Below are 16932 nucleotides of genomic sequence, written 5' to 3'. Positions count from 1 at the left end.
GGCAAATACTGATCCCATTTCTTGTGGTTATCCTCCACGTATGAGGCGATCATGTATTTTAGGGTTCTGTTAACCCTCTCGGTCATATTCGTTTGAGGGAGATATGCGGTGGTCAATTTTTGCTTAAGGTTCCATTTTGCACACAGTTCTTTGAATATGGAGATAACAAATTGGGTGCCACGATCTGACAGGATGAAGTCCGGCACACCCCAGCGTGTAAGAATTTCCGTCCTGAGAATCTTCGCTATGGTTTGGGCATTTGCTTGCCGCATGGGGAAAAACTCAACCCATCGGGTGAAGTAATCTACAAAAACCAGGAGGTACAAATGACGTTGTGTGCTGCTAGGAAATGGCCCCACTATGTCAACCCCCACCATTTTGTTGGGTTGTAAGATGGTAATGGGTTGTAGCTTACCAGCCGGTTTCCTGTTTTCACTTTTTAGTGTTTGACATTTCTGACAGTGCTTAACATAATTCTTGATGTCAGTCCACATCCCAGGCCAGAAAACAACATCTTGTAGTCTCTTATAGGTTTTGAAGATACCTCCATGCCCGCTTAAAGGATGTGAATGGTAGTGCTGAAGGACTGTTGGAATGAGATTCCCAGGCAGGTAGACTCTGTAGTGGATTTGGCCATTTGACAGGTGGGTTTTGTGATACAGTTTGTCCTCCACAATCTCATATTTGCCATTGAGTTCACTGTTGTTGTTGTCTGCCAATGCTTTAAACACCTTTATGATCTCAGGATCTTTATGTTGTTCCTCCCAAATGGCCACAGCCGAGACAGGAAACTCAGCATCTTCCTTCTGACTGGAGTACAAGCTGCAACCAGGTAAGTTGGAAATCCTAGACAAAGCATCCGGTGCTACATTGAGTTTGCCCTTTCGGTATTCGATGACAAAATCAAACCTTTGCAACCGTAGGGCCCATCTAATAAGACGGCTGGAGGTTTTCGAGGAACTTAAGACCCACTGTAGTGCAGAATGGTCAGTGACTACGGTGAACAACTTGTGCTCCAGGTAATGTTGCCACTTCTCGAGTGCCCATATGACTGCTAGGCACTCTTTCTCTGTAGCAGAGTAATTTGTCTCAGCTTTGTTTAGGGTGCGGCTTGCATATGCAATGACTTCCTCCAGTCCCTGAGCTTTACGTTGTGTCAGTACAGCACCAAGTCCGGTGTCACTGGCATCGGTATACACAATGAAAGGAAGTTGGAGATTTGGGTGCCCAAGGATAGGAGGTGAGGTGAGATGTGCTTTCAATTTCTCAAAAGCTTCTTGGCATTGAGGTGACCAGTGAAAAGAATGACCCTTTTTTTTCAGGGCATTGATAGGTTCAGCGATCTTGGAGAAATTTGGGACAAAACGGTGATACCATCCAGCTAATCCAAGAAAACGCTGGACTTCTTTAATATTCCGCGGTACAGGGTAAGATCTGATGGCCTCAACTTTAGAGGAGTCTGCTGCAATGCCATTGACACTAACAACATGTCCCAGGAATGTAATTTCTTTAAGGCAGAACTTGCTTTTTTTAAGGTTTATGGTCAAACCAGCTTTTTGTAGTTGATGAAGGACAGTTTGAAGGTCTTTGAAGTGCTGAGATACAGATGGAGAGTATATAATAATATCATCAATGTAGACCAAGCAAATGTTTCCTCGTAGTTCTCCCAATACAGTCTCCATTAATCTCTGAAATGTTGCCGGCGCGTTTTTTAATCCAAAAGGCATAACATTAAAGTGAAAGAGCCCTGATGGAGTGATGAACGCTGTCTTTGGTTTACTCTGGGGGTCCATAGCCACCTGCCAGTAACCACTGTTAAGGTCAATCGTTGAAAAGATGGCTGATCCTGAGAGTGATTCAAGAATCTCGGTAATGTTAGGAAGTGGGTAAGCGTCATTTTCGGTGATGGTATTGAGCTTACGGTAGTCTACACAAAATCTAAGGCTACCATCTTTCTTGGGAACAAGGACGACAGGGGAGGCCCAGCCAGAATGTGATGGTTCCACAATTCCTGCCTTCAACATTTCCATCAGTTGCTCTTGTACTTCTACTTGTTTGGCAGGGGACATGCGATATGGCCGCTGCTTGACGGGCACTTGATGTTGAGTATAAATAGTGTGTTGGAGGACATCAGTCCTACCTGGCTGAAGGGAACATACCTGAAGGATGGACTCCAGGATTGCTTTCAGGCTGATTTTCTCGTCAGGTAACAAATGTGCTTCACTCATTGCACTGTCAATCAGAGACTGTATATCTGTACTGTCAAGTGATGATGTTCGGTGTGCAGGTTGTGGTGGAGGGATTGCACTAAGCAGTGACAGACTTGGGTAAAAAACCTTTTCCTGTGGTCCTGTCTTTTGGCGCGGAGTCCTGGCATCAGGTACACTTGCATTGCCAGGTTGAAATGGATGACCTTCTTGTGGGTTGGACTTAAATGAATATTTACTGTCACTTACGTTGATTTGTAGGCCACTGAAGAAGATGAAATCCAGTCCCAATACTACAGCATAGGTGAGTGCTTTAGGGGACAGGACAGCAACAGGTAAAGTCAAAGTTTTAGTGTGAATATGAATTGGTAACTGCATCCATCCTAAAGGCACCTCTGCTTCACCATTAGCCAAATACAGGGGGCCGAGAGACCAAGGTTGGAGGTTTGCTTGGGGGAAAAGATTTTTCCACAAGCTCTCGTGGATCATGGTGTAGCTAGCCCCTGTGTCCACAATGGCCTTTCCAGACCACCCATCAATGCGGATGGGCACAACCAGCTGTTGTGGGATGACAACAGGAAAAACAGGCGTTGGTGCACAGTGTGATTTCTTAGAAATGAACAGTCTTTTATTTGTTGCGGTCACAGAATTATTTGTGGCTTGTCCTCCAGACTTACGAAAGTGAGATGATCGTTGACTGGTGAAAGGTTGCTTTACAGGTTGGTTTGAGGATAAGTTGGCATAAAGCGGACAACATCCAGGTGAGTGATGTCCCTTACATCTCCAGCATTGCACTTGGAGTTGGTCAGGGAGTTTGAGGTTTTTTTGAGGTACATCCGGAGGTAATTTTCGGCTCATACTTTTGTCATATTGCAGTTGCTGCTCATGGTCCTTCTCAAGCTGATGTCCCAGCTTTACCAGTTCCTCGACGGTACTCACACGACTACGTAACTGGCTGGCGAGGTAAGGTTTTATATTTTTGAGAATCATTTTGACAATTTCATTCTCAGTTAAACACGACTTCCATTTTTTGCACATGGCACGGTACGTAAAGGCAAAATCTCTGATGGATTCTCTCTCTCCTTGATGCCTTGTACGAACTCTTTCAGCCAGCTCATCCTCGTAGTCTTCGGAGAGGAAGGCTGAGAGGAAGGCAGTCTCAAACTCAGTCCATGTCGTTATGGAAGATCGAGCGACCTCCCACCAGTCACGTGCAGTGCCATAAAATACACTGCGGAAAGTTGCCAGCAGCTCCGTCTCCGCAAGTGGGTGCAATGCTAAGAAGTCCTGGCAACGTGTTAAGTATAGAAGGGGGTCGGCATCATCCGACGGTCTTCCAAATGTGGGAAAGGACAATTTTAAGTGGTCACTTTTTCCAGCAGGAAGAGGAGAACACTCTGGGGCACTCTCATCCAACAATGCTGGAGATGCGGTGAGTATGGCACTGGGTGGTGATTGTACCCCTTTATCTTGGTGATCAGCCGTTTCTTTTCGTTGCTGCCTGACTTCCTGTACACTTGTTTGAAGTTCATTCACTTTTGTTGTTAACACATTAATCTGAGTGATGAAGTGATTACAGTCAGTGGTGAGCTGCTCATGATCCTTTTGAAGATTCTTTAGTGTAGCTCTGATGTCCCTCTGAAATTCGACCTGAAGTTGATCCACCATAAAACGGACTTCAGAGATCAAGGTAGACTCCACTTTTTGCAGCTCTTGTGAGACCAACACTTTCATAGCCTTGACCAATTGATCTGAATCTGTTGACTCTGCTTTGGTTGCAGTTATCACAGTGAGAAGCTGTTGTTGGTTGGCCTCCATTTTGGCGGTAAGGTCTCCAACCTGTTTTTCATGACGGGAAGTAATTGTTTTTTGCTCCCGGGTGAGTTCATTCACAGCTTTCTCCTGATGTTTCATAAAGTCAAACAAGTTGTCCCAGTTCCCTTGTACTTGCGCAGTCAAATGATGAATTTCTTTTCCAGGAGTGGGAAGATAACTAGGCAAGCGATGGGGTGATACAGATGATACAGAGGTGGAAGCAGATGTGGATGTGCACAATTGCATGGGTTCTGCCTGGCATGAAGCAGTGCCCCCAGGTGGGGTAGAAGCAAAGTGCACCTGAGCCCTGGGATGAGGGCTGCTGAACTGTATTGGGGTGAAGGGAAAGGTGGGAAACTGAGGTGGGAGAATGGGTCTTGCTTGCACAGATGGCAAGAGTGGAGTTGCAATGTCTGGGGCTTCAGGAGGCTCAATTTCAACAGATGTTGAGGGTGAAGGGGGGGAAGTGGCCATACTAAAGGTGTCTGCAACTCTGTGTGCCATTTGTAATGTTGGGTGACAAACAAAAAACGAAACACAGAAATACAATTTCAACAGTTTCAAATTTCACAGCTTTCAAATTTTACAATTTCACAGTTTTTTTTTTTTTTTTTTTTTAATTTTTATTTTTTTTACACGGAGCACCTTCACATTACAACACCAAGCATTCAGTAATGACGTTTCTGTGAATTTACCCAATTATATTGGTACCTTTTACCAACAACTTCCAATCATTCAATCATTTAATTATCAGGTTCACACAAAAAAACTGCTTTAACCCCTTTTTTTTTTTTTCAGGTGATACAATTCAAACAAATACTCCCAATTTACAACAATTTGCTTTTAGGGTTCACAAAAAAAATTAGAAGTTAACTATATGGTTTCAATACATTTCCCCACATAAACAATAAACAGTTCACAAAATGTAAACGATCAAGGTTTTTTTTTTTTTTTTCTTTTTCAGTTCAAGTCCCTGTTCGGGCGCCACTCTGTAACGGAGTGTGACAAATTTATAAAGTTAAATATAATCTTATTTTTCCCTCCTTCCCTTTATAATCAGAATTTTCACCCTCCATTCCTAAAATTGAACAACACTATAGCATTGTTACATTAACATTTCGTGCATAATATCAAACAACACAAAACACAGATCAAATATACATGTATATTTTTATTTTCTTTTTTCTCTTTACTTTGCACAGTACTATTTACATATCACAACAAACTATATACAAACTACATTATTATGTTATCTTCATTCCACAACAGCATTTTCTTCCACTATTTCCATGCCTCCGTTATCATCTTCTCTGCCTTCGTCCAACTCCAAAAGGTCTGTGGATTACAACAAAATGTTATAAATATCAATAAATATGACAATCTGTACATTGCATCATCACACATTACAACAACAAAACTGAATTCACTACATCATAAAAACTAAAAATCTCTGTACACACCATCGCGCACAAAATCCAGGGCAGCCCTTGCCACTTCCAGCTCCTTTTTAGTATCTTCTAACCTACAGACTGTATCTGTTAACTCTTTCCGGAGATACTTTCTTTCAGCATCCAGTCCACCAACTTTTCTCATCACCTTTACTCCCAGTTCTGTAAGTTCTTTCTGCACTTCTGTTCTTGAAACTGTCTCATCCAAAACAGAATACTAAAGAAAATACAAAAACAATAAATACACTTCCACCAAACCAATAACACAACATTATAAACATAGCTTATACTTACTGCTAATAAGCAGAACTGCTCTCTGATTCTGGAGAATTCATCTCCTTCCACACGTGGAATTTTTGTAGGACTACTAAAAGCCATTCTTCCTGCAAAAACACAACACATTTAAATCAATTACAAATTACTCAATACAAAAATAACCACAACATATAAACTACAAATACATACAAGGCAGACTTACCTTATGAAGTACAGTACAAACTATGACCAAGAACACAACTGCTTAATTCAGACCAAACACCTTTAAATACAACTGATAATTCAATACCTTAAACCAAGCATTGACACACCCCCACACACAAAACCACACCCCTCATATACAACACACTCCTTAAAACACATTACCTAAACATTTTCTACTGTTTCAAATACATAATTTCCATTAATTTAAAATTGAACCTTAGACACACTTATTTTATATTCACTTATTATTGACTTATAAAATATAAACATATTATGTACCTTAAAATACAACGCCTTAAAACCTGCTCTCCACCCCTTCATATATACCATCATCACAAAATAACCATCCAAATTGCTGTCAAAAATCATACTTTGACACAAAATCTCTTCAGAAACAAATACACTAAAACCTTGTTACATATATTACTCTTGATCTATACAAATACAATTAATAAAAACATGATACAAAATAAATTATTCTTCTTTTACACTTCAAACTAATACACACTAATCTTACCAGATAAAACTTTAAATTTCCATAATGTATTACTAACTTTTGCACTTATTAATGATAAACCTTAATAAATGCTTTATAAATATTTTTTTGTGTTAATTAATATAAATAAAATACCCATATAAATTATACACAATAACATGCCTATTGACAATTCCAGTGCACGCACTAACAATTATTTTTAACACCAATAATTTAAATTAGGATAACAACAGCATATCAAATTGACACATCATTTCTTTTTCATTACTTTATTTACATAAACATGAGCAATAATGTAATGTCACAAAATACCATTTTGCTATCAAATTAAAATATGTTTCTAATTCAGTTTAACAGAAATATGACAACTATAAACATTATTAGATATAAGTGATTTACCTCATTTGAGAATAAATTTCTAAGTTTTACTCTAAATTCTGAAATACATTCTACCTACAACAATAAAAAGCATATAATGGCATCAAGAAATAACAAACTGCAAAACAATTACATTATTACATATATTACACCAATTCACACCTAAAATATTTTTTACTGCTCACAGTTCCTTAAATAACCAAAATACATTTACAATATAAAGTTTAAACTTTGTTTCTATACAATACAATAATTTATCACAACTGTAAACAATACAACAATATCAACTGACAAAGACTACATACAAAAAAAGTTAACTAGTCAATATACATATAACTGTGATGATTCTAAAACCATACAAAACATGAAATACATTTCTTCAATTCCAAACACATTTCTATTCAACTCTTATAATCACACTAGCATTTCTGCAATACACATCCTTTTAATACCGCTTTACTTGATTCCCCCATTAAACACAACTCTTACCCTTTCAAAAACACTTCCTATGCTCCCACCCCCCAAAATAAGAATGTCCCTAACCACCAATCAACACTCTATTGTATAGTTCCATGTGTCAAACCTTTGTCCACATCAAAGTCAATCACCAACCTTTACATTGATATTACAGCTTACATTCCCAAATACACTACTTTAAACCACATATTTCGCACCACCTCCATAAATATGAACCTATTTCTGTGATTGCATTTACCTATTAATCTTACAATTTAAATATACCATATTCATAGTAATATCATACTGTAATACTATACTATTTTGATTTACTCTTAACTTCTCTCATTACCAAAAACAAATAACTTGCATATAACAAAATTCACTAATATATACACAACTTCCCTACATTTACAACTACAACATTATAATAACGATTACTACACTTCACCAACTTATTTAAACAAACAAACAGCACATTCATTAAAGTCAAAATTAAACATATTTTTTACTTACATTGTTAGCACATCACCATCACATTTTTCACTCTTCAGATGACACCCTATTTATACTTTTTGCAATCACCTTAACTACACTATACTATTTTTTCTTTCAGCTTTGCATTAGGTTTATTTGCTTACAAAGAGACACACATTCCTTCAGATCCCCTATTGTGTTATTACATTGATATACAATCCTCCCTATAACACTTCTCATACAATCCTGTTCTCTTGTCAAAATGCCATTTCCCTTTTTGTGCATACATGCATAAAAACTTCTACAAATATACAACAATCCAGTTTACCCTTTCTTTTTACTTCATTTCTTCCCACACGATACCTTTTTCAAAAATAGTTAACTATAGAAAATAGATAACTATACTCACAGCAACCATCATCACAACTACACTAAATTTATACTTTAAAATATATCCATACACGTCTTGTAACCACTTACTATTTCCTTATACACTACAGCTACTATTTACAAACATTACAAATAAACAATAAAAACATTTCATACATAACTAAAATAACACTTCTTTAGCACAATACTTGCACACTGTCACAAACGGGATGACTGAGAGTGGGGATCCAAATGCAAGGCTTTATTTAGACGAGGTCAGAACAGACAGGGTCGATCACCAGCAAACATCAACAGCAAAGATAATCCAATAGCGTAATCCAAAGAACAAGCGTGGGTCAAAATCCAGGTGAGCAGTCCAAAGGAAACAGGGAAATGAAAACCAGAAACTAGAAAACTACGACTAAGACTAGGGATAAACTGACTATGACTATGACTAGGAAAACAGGGAAAACAAACAGGGAAAAATGCTCAGTAATGTCCACAAATGTAAATCAATACTTCGCAATGAGTGTGTGTGTGAAGCTGGCTTTTATGGTAGACAAACAGGAAGTAACCATAGAGGCAGCAGAGGGAGCAGCAACAGTCAGTGGGGGTAAGGGCTCCCTCTGCTGGCCTGGCGTAACATAGCCCCCCCCCAAGGAGCGGCTTCCAGACGCTCCAAAAAACAACAGGAGGAAACAGTCCAGGGGAGCGGTGGGGGGGCCAGGAGACTGAGGCAGAACAGGTGGGGCAAAGGCCCTCCAGAGCAGGGCAGGAGATTCAGGAGCCCTCCAGGGCAGGGCTGGAGGCAGAGCAGTCCTTTGAGGTGGAGCAAGAGTCTTAGGAGCCCTCCAGGGCGGAGCAGGAGGCTTAGCGACCCTCTGGGGCAGAGCAGGAAGCGTAGAAGCCCTCCGGGGCAAAGCCGAAGGCGGAGCAAGGGGTTTAGGAGCCCTCCAGGGCGGAGCAGGAGGCGGAGCGGCCCTCCAGGGCGGAGCAGGAGGCGCAGGAGCCCTCCAGGGCGGAGCAGGAGGCGCAGGAGCCCTCCAGGGCGGAGCAGGAGGCGCAGGAACCCTCCAGGGCGGAGCAGGAGGCGCAGGAGCCCTCCAGGGCGGAGCAGGAGGCGCAGGAGCCCTCCAGGGCGGAGCAGGAGGCGCAGGAGCCCTCCAGGGCGAATCAGGAGGCGCAGGAGCCCTCCAGGGCGGAACAGGAGGCGCAGGGGCCCTCCAGGGCGGAACAGGAGGCGTAGAAGCCCTCCAGGGCGGAACAGGTGGCCGCATCATGGACTGGGACCTGGGGAGAACAGGGATAGAGGAGGCAGACAGAGCAAGGAGAGAAGTAGAGAGTTCATGGGAGAACGTGGCCTCCATAGCCGTGACCAGGCAGACGAGAACTTCAGGACCGACTTTCGGGGCAGTTCCTGGGCAGACAGAGACTTCTGGAACGGCCCCAAACGCCAAGACAGAGATGACAGGGAACCTAGGCGGTGCAGGCAGAGCAGGGAGTCTTGGCGGGGCAGACAGAGCAAGGAACCTTGGCGGAGCAGACAGGGCAGGGAATTTTGGCGGCGCTGGCAGAGCAGGGAGCACTGGCGATGCGGGCAGAGCGTGAAGCCTTGGCTGAGCGGGCAGAGCGTGAAGCCTTGGCGGAGCGGGCAGAGCGTGAAGCCTTGGCGGAGCGGGCAGGGCGCGAAGCCTTGGCGGAGCGGGCAGGGCGTGAAGCCTTGGCGGAGCGGGCAGAGCGAGAAGCCTTGGCGGTGCTGGCAGAGCGTGAAGCCTTGGCGGAGCGGGCAGGGCGTGAAGCCTTGGCGGAGCGGGCAGAGCGAGAAGCCTTGGCGGTGCTGGCAGAGCGTGAAGCCTTGGCTGAGCGGGCAGAGCGTGAAGTTCCGCTATGGACGCCACCTCCGAAGGAGGTATAGGCGCAGCGGACATGCGTGCAGAAGAGCTCTCCAGAACAAACTTGTGGGCAGACTCATGGGCAGAAGAGGCCACTGGGGCACAGTGTGCAGCCCACACACTCAAAATGGCGATAGCCATAACAGGTAGCACAGTTGGCGGAGGAATGCCCTCCGGGTCATTGGGCGTGGGGCTTGGGAGCGTTGGCTCTGTGGGACTTGGGAGCGTTGGCTCTGCATGGCTTGGCAGCGTTGGCTCTGCATGGCTTGGGAGCGTTGGCTCTGCATGGCTTGGGTGCGTTGGCTCTGCATGGCTTGGGAGCGTTGGCTCTGTATGGCTTGGGAGCGTTGGCTCTGTATGGCTTGAGAGTGAAGGCTCTGGATGCTCAGGGGAGATGTGACTTGGCAGTGAAGGAGTAGCTATGACCTGACTCGTCATGACAGGAGCAGCAGTGACTTGATTTGGCGTGAGAGGGACAGCTGTGGCTTGGCTTGGCTCGGAGGGAACAGCTGCTTGACTTGGCCTGACAGGAACAGCAGCTGTATCTTGACTTGTCCTGGCAGGAACAGTGACTGTGACGTGACTCGACTCGGCAGGGACAGCAGCTGTAACTTGATTTGGCGTGACAGGGACAGCTGTGGTTTGGCCTGGCTCGGAGGGAACAGCTGCTTGACTTGGCTCTGAAGAAACGACTGCTGCGACATGATTTGGCCTGACAGGAACAGCAGCTGTATCTTGACTTGTCCTGGCAGGGACAGTGATTGTGACGTGACTTGACTTGGTAGGAACGGCAGCTGGTGCAGGTTCGAGAGAAGCAGATATGACGTTCACAGGCAATGGCTTGGTTGACGTGGCGTGAGCAGACGCTGGCTTGGTTGACGTGGCGCTAGCAGATGCTGGCTCGGCTGACAGTAAGGGACCAGCTGAACGAGCCGACCGCAGTGGTGGGTCCTCCAAGCTAGACATTAGTCTCTGATACGTCCTGGAAGGGTGTGAGTCTGGCGCTGTAGCCACCCTGTTAATAACAGACTCAGGTATGGCGGCCATCTTGCGTACAGGTTCAGGCGTGGCGGCCATTTTGTGTGCAAGCACGGGCGTGGCGGTCATCTTGGGTGCAGGCTCTGGCGTGGCGGCCATCTTTGCAGCAGGCTCTGGCGTGGCGGCCATCTTTGCAGCAGGCTCTGGTGTGGCGGCCATCTTTGCAGCAGGCTCTGGCGTGGCGGCCATCTTTGCAGCAGGCTCTGGCGTGGCGGCCATCTTAGCAGCAGGCTCTGGCGTGGCGACCATCTTAGCAGCAGGCTCTGGCGTGGCGGGCATCTTCGCAGCAGGCTCTGGCGTGGTGGCCATTCTGACCGGGAACTCAGGAACGGGAGCCATCTTATGAACGTGCTTTGGAACGGCGGCCATCTTGTGAGCAGGGTCTGGAAGAGCGGCCATTTTGCGAACAGGATCAGGAAGGGCGGCCATCTTGGGTGCAGACTCAGGAAAGGCGGCCATCTTATGAGCTGACTCGGGAAGGACAGCCATCTTGGAAACAGGCTTTGGGACAGCGGCCATCTTGTGAACTGGCTTGGGGGTGGCAGCCATCTTGTGAACCGGCTTGGGGATGGCGGCCATCTTGTGATCGGGCCTTGGGGTGGCAGCCATCTTGTGAGATAAGTCAGACGTGGTAGATTTCTTGTGAGCTGGGTCCAATCGGGTGACCATCTTGAATGCGGACTCAGGAAGGATGGTCATTCCGAAAGCTGATTCGGGAAAGGCGGCCATTTTGTGAACGGGCTCCTGAAAGGCAGACATCTTGTGCTTGGGCTCGAAGCTAGCAGACCTCTTGTGCTGTGGCTCGAAGCTAGCAGACATCTTGTGCTGTGGCTCGAAGCTAGCTGACATCTTGTGCTGTGGCTCGAAGCTAGCAGACATCTTGCGCTGTGGCTTTGGGCTAGCAGACATCTTGTGCTGTGGTTCTGAGCTAACAGACATCCTGTGCTGAGGCCCTTCTAGTACTCCCACAGTGAACGGAGATCCACAATGCGACAACACAAAGTCAATAAACTGTGCGAGGGTCCAACTAGGGTCCTCATCGGGTAAATTGTAACCGATATCTGTGTCCAACCCACTCCAAAAACACTCCTTCATTAAGGTCTCATCGTAAGGTGCCAGATAACAATAAGCAATGAAATCCCTCACATAATGCTCGATGGGACGGCCATTTTGAAAGATGGAGCAGAGCAGACTTACGGGGTTGGACAAACTTCCTGTTGAATCCATTCTTGATGGTTGTTCTGCTGGTGGTGAATAAAGCCGCTGGATCCGGGTGTGGCGAAGTATTCTGTCACAAACGGGATGACTGAGAGTGGGGATCCAAATGCAAGGCTTTATTTAGACGAGGTCAGAACAGACAGGGTCGATCACCAGCAAACATCAACAGCAAAGATAATCCAATAGCGTAATCCAAAGAACAAGCGTGGGTCAAAATCCAGGTGAGCAGTCCAAAGGAAACAGGGAAATGAAAACCAGAAACTAGAAAACTACGACTAAGACTAGGGATAAACTGACTATGACTATGACTAGGAAAACAGGGAAAACAAACAGGGAAAAATGCTCAGTAATGTCCACAAATGTAAATCAATACTTCGCAATGAGTGTGTGTGTGAAGCTGGCTTTTATGGTAGACAAACAGGAAGTAACCATAGAGGCAGCAGAGGGAGCAGCAACAGTCAGTGGGGGTAAGGGCTCCCTCTGCTGGCCTGGCGTAACACACACTAAACACTGCCCCCACCCTGCCCACATTATTTTAACTCCACCCCTTATTGTTCACTGCTACTTTAAAGGCCAACCAAACTAAAATTTCTCTAAAAGACAACCTTACACACTGCTCGTGCTTCAACTGATAAACCTAAAGGCAACTATGGAACAAAAAGGTAACTTAACATTAATAATACCAAATTTCAAACAGCTTCTGTGACTTTATACATACTTGTCCTCTCAAATTCACTAACCTTCTCTGCATCTCTACAGAAAACACAGCAATAACTACTACAATCAGCAAAAGAACTTTCCAAGTACCACAAGGTAAGCAATACATACTTAGACTAGTAAGACTATACAATACAATCTTGCTTCATTACATAACTAACTATGCAAATTACAATACAATTAACATATTTTTCCTTCACTCCCACAGAACTACAAGTCTGCTTGCTGACAGACTCCATGTGTCGAGGTATTGAGGATTACCTACCAGCTGCAAAATGTTGGGTCCATCCAGGCACTACTCTTGAGAGGTCTTCTAAACAACACATATACCACTTTGACACAATACACAACAATGCAGTGGTACTACTCCACATCGGAACAAATGACATTGCAAGTGGATCCTCTCCATCGCTGATTCTTCAACAAATGAAAGCACTAATAACTTTAATCTCTCAAGCAAATCCCCACATTCTGTATTTTGCAATTAGTGCTGTCTTGCCACGACTTACAGATAACTCAACAACAAAAACAACAGTGAAACAATACAACGCCATGCTACACCGCTGGACAATGCAAACCAACAACATCATCTTTCTAAACACAACAAAACCATTCCTCAAACATCGAAAAATAATCCACCAACTCTACAAGCATGATGGGCTTCACCATAACCAGCAAGGAAAACACAAACTTTTTACATACTTTCAGCAGTTCCTCTGGCATTTTTGCCGCTTTACAACCCAAACTAAACATGTTTAAAAATCATATGAAACTTTTTCTTGTTCCCAAAAATGTCAATTACATTTTGTCTCTTTCTGAAACAATAAATTGTCTTACACTTTATTTAAAACCCTGTGACTCATTCTTGCATTTAACTTTTCTATTTAATACACAAATAAAACAAACACATATATTGTCAACTCATTTCCACTAATCGCTTAATTTCTCTCTCATTTCCATGTGTAAACACCACAAATACATTACATGTTAAAACATCCTTGTACAACACATTTTTAACCTACAATACTTCACATATTCAAAACTTCCTCTTACAACATACATCCCTAAACTCCTTTTGCAACACTGACTAAATCATATATCTTTAATTTACATCACCATGCAATTTCATATGTCTTAAAACCATACTGCCCATCTTTCATTATGTTCCTAAACCCACTGATCATTGAGAGTCTGATCAAGAAAATATAAAGTGACAAAAAGTCTTTCATTGTTTGTTTTTTGCACCATTTCTGTACCATTAACTTTTTCTATACAGTCACATTGCAAAATATGACAAAAATTCCACTTTTAATAATAAATAAATAGCATGAGCAATTTATCTTCATTGTTAGTCAATAATTTTCATAGTGTTATTTATTGAATATAAAATTTAAATTAAAAATTACAATACAAACTTTGACAACAAAACAAACTTTGCTGTTATCTATTCAAAACATCGTAAACATATACCATTTTAAGAAGACTTATATTTATATCACCCCATTACAATACACAACTTGAATGAAATGTTTATATAGCACTTTATTGTGTATTGCTGTACACCCACATTGACTGTGTGTTCACATTCATGTTAATTCACAGTACAAAAACTAAGGTTAAAACATACAAATCAACACCAAAATCAATCAGTCTAATCTAAAGGCTTTAGAGATGTTAATTGTGAAGATCTTGAGTTTTCGTTGAAGGGCATATCCGCACCTGCCAGACAAATTTCGAAGTCTCGCCATGGATATAAAACTTGTTATAACTCAGCCATAAAATGTCCAATCTGCCTCAAACTTCACATGTTCGATAAGAGTCCTGACCTAAACACATCTTAAAGCCAATATTCTATTATAATCACAGCGCCACCTATTGCCAGTAGGATATATCATATCTTGCACTAACTCAAACATACCAAGGTCAATCTGCACCAAACTTCATATATTTGATAAAAGTGCTGGCCTGAACACATCTACATGCCAGTAATCAATTATAGGCATAGCGCCACCAGCTGGCAGCAGGAAGTTTGGCACATTTAAGTGACTTTGATCTATTTTTCCTACATTTACTGTATTAAAAGCACAATGCCCACCGTTTGCTGTTTTCCTAAAGCCACCGGTCAACGGTGAGCCCGGGTGCGAGGGCCCGTTCATCGCTGCTCGCAGCTTTAATTAGGGCCCGAGCCCAAAAGGGCGAAGGCCCTATTGTTTTTCTGAGGATTATTATTAGGGCCCGAGCACCGATGGTGTGAGGACCCTATTGAATCTGCTCCGTTTATTAGGGCCCGAGCACCGATGGTGTGAGGACCCTATTGAATCTGCTCCGTTTATTAGGGCCCGAGCACCGATGGTGTGAGGACCCTATTGGATCTGCTCCGTTTCTTATTATTATTCTTCTTCTCCGGAATGAATCGCATTTTTGAGGCCCTAAACATACCCGAAAACTCATGAAACTTTGCACACACATCAAACCTGGCGAAAATGTACGTCTGATATGGGTTTCAGAGATGGGTGTGGCAAAATGGCTCGATAGCGCCACCTTTACACGTTCCGCGGTGTGCGCTTTCAGCTGTGATTCACATACATGCACGAAAATCGGTACACTCATGTAACTTACCAATACCTACAAAAAAGCCTCTTGGGATAAAATCCGAAACCCAACAGGAAGTCGGTTATTATTAATTTTCTCAGCAAAATTTGTGTCATTTTTGCCATTTTCAGGCGTCATACTTGAACGAACTCCTCCTAGAGATTTATACGGATCAACGCCAAATTTGGTGAATCTAATCTAAAGCCCTTTGTGACGTTAAATTGCGAAGATCTAGAGTTTTCATCGGAGGGCGTGTCCGTGGCGGCCTGGCAAATTTCGATGTTTCGCCATGAAAAAGGATGTTGCTATAACTCAGGCATAAAATGTCCGATCTGCCCCAAACTTCACATGTGTGATAACACTCCTGACCTGATGACATCTACATGCCCATATTCAGTTATAGTCATAGCGCCACCTGCAGGTAACAGGAAGTGACATGCTGTACTCTACAACCAACTCCTCCTAGAGATTTATACACATCAACACCAAAATTGGTCAGTCTAATATAAAGGCATTAGTGATGTTAAATTGTGAAGATCTTGAGTTTTCGTTGAAGGGCGTGTCCGTGGCGGCTTGACAAATTTTGAGGTCTCGCCATGGATATAAAACTTGTTATAACTCAGCCATAAAATGTCCGATTTGCCTCAAACTTCACATGTTCGATTAAAGTCCTGGCCTGAAAACATCTGAAAGCCAATATTCTGTTATAATCACAGCGCCACCTGTTGGTAACAGGAAATGACTTGTAGCAAACTCCTCCTACAGATTAAATGATATCAACAGTAAATTTGGTCAGTCTGATCTAGAGGTCTTAGAGATGTTAAATTGTGAAGATCTTGAGTTTCGGTTAAAGGGCGTGTCTGTGGCGGCCTGACAAATTTTGATGTTTCGCCATGGATATAGAAGTTGTCATAACTCAGCCATAAAATGTCCGATCTGCCTCAAACTTCACAGGTTTGGTAAGAGTCCTGGCCTGAAGACCCCTAAAGGCCAATATTCAGATATTATCATAGCGCCACCTGTTGGCAGCAATATATATCATATCTTTCACTAACTCAAACATACCAAAATCAATCTGCACCAAACTTCATATGTTTGATAATAGTGCTGGCCTGAACACATCTACATGCCAATAATCAGTGATAGGCATAGCGCCACCAGCTGGCAGCTGGAAATTTGGCACATTTAAGTGACTTATGACATTTCTCCTATATTTACTGTATTAAAAGCATACTGCCCACCGTTTGCTGTTTTCCTAAAGCCACTGGTCGGCGGTGAGCCCGGGTGCGAGGGCCCGTTCATCGCTGCTTGCAGCTTTAATTATTATTATTATTATTATTATTCTTCTT

The 16932-nt window shown here is 43.2% G+C and overlaps 1 protein-coding gene across 1 annotated transcript; it reads right to left on the bottom strand.

Moving 5' to 3' along the window:
* Window positions 1-5277: 5277 nt before the first annotated feature.
* Window positions 5278-12710, bottom strand: LOC141343291 (uncharacterized). The gene is made up of 5 exons (XM_073847885.1): window positions 10797-12710; window positions 9257-10574; window positions 5781-5853; window positions 5483-5665; window positions 5278-5357 (listed from the first exon to the last, which is right to left on the bottom strand). The coding sequence occupies exons 1-5, from the start codon at window positions 12281-12283 to the stop codon at window positions 5278-5280; spliced, it is 3141 nt and encodes a 1046-aa protein (XP_073703986.1). The 5' UTR covers window positions 12284-12710.
* Between the last annotated feature and the right edge of the window lie 4222 nt (window positions 12711-16932).

The sequence above is a fragment of the Garra rufa genome, chromosome 9 (genome assembly GCF_049309525.1).
Source record: "Garra rufa chromosome 9, GarRuf1.0, whole genome shotgun sequence".
Lineage (NCBI taxonomy): Eukaryota > Metazoa > Chordata > Actinopteri > Cypriniformes > Cyprinidae > Garra > Garra rufa.
Note: the sequence above shows the minus strand (reverse complement) of the source record. Positions and strands in the feature narration are given on the sequence as shown.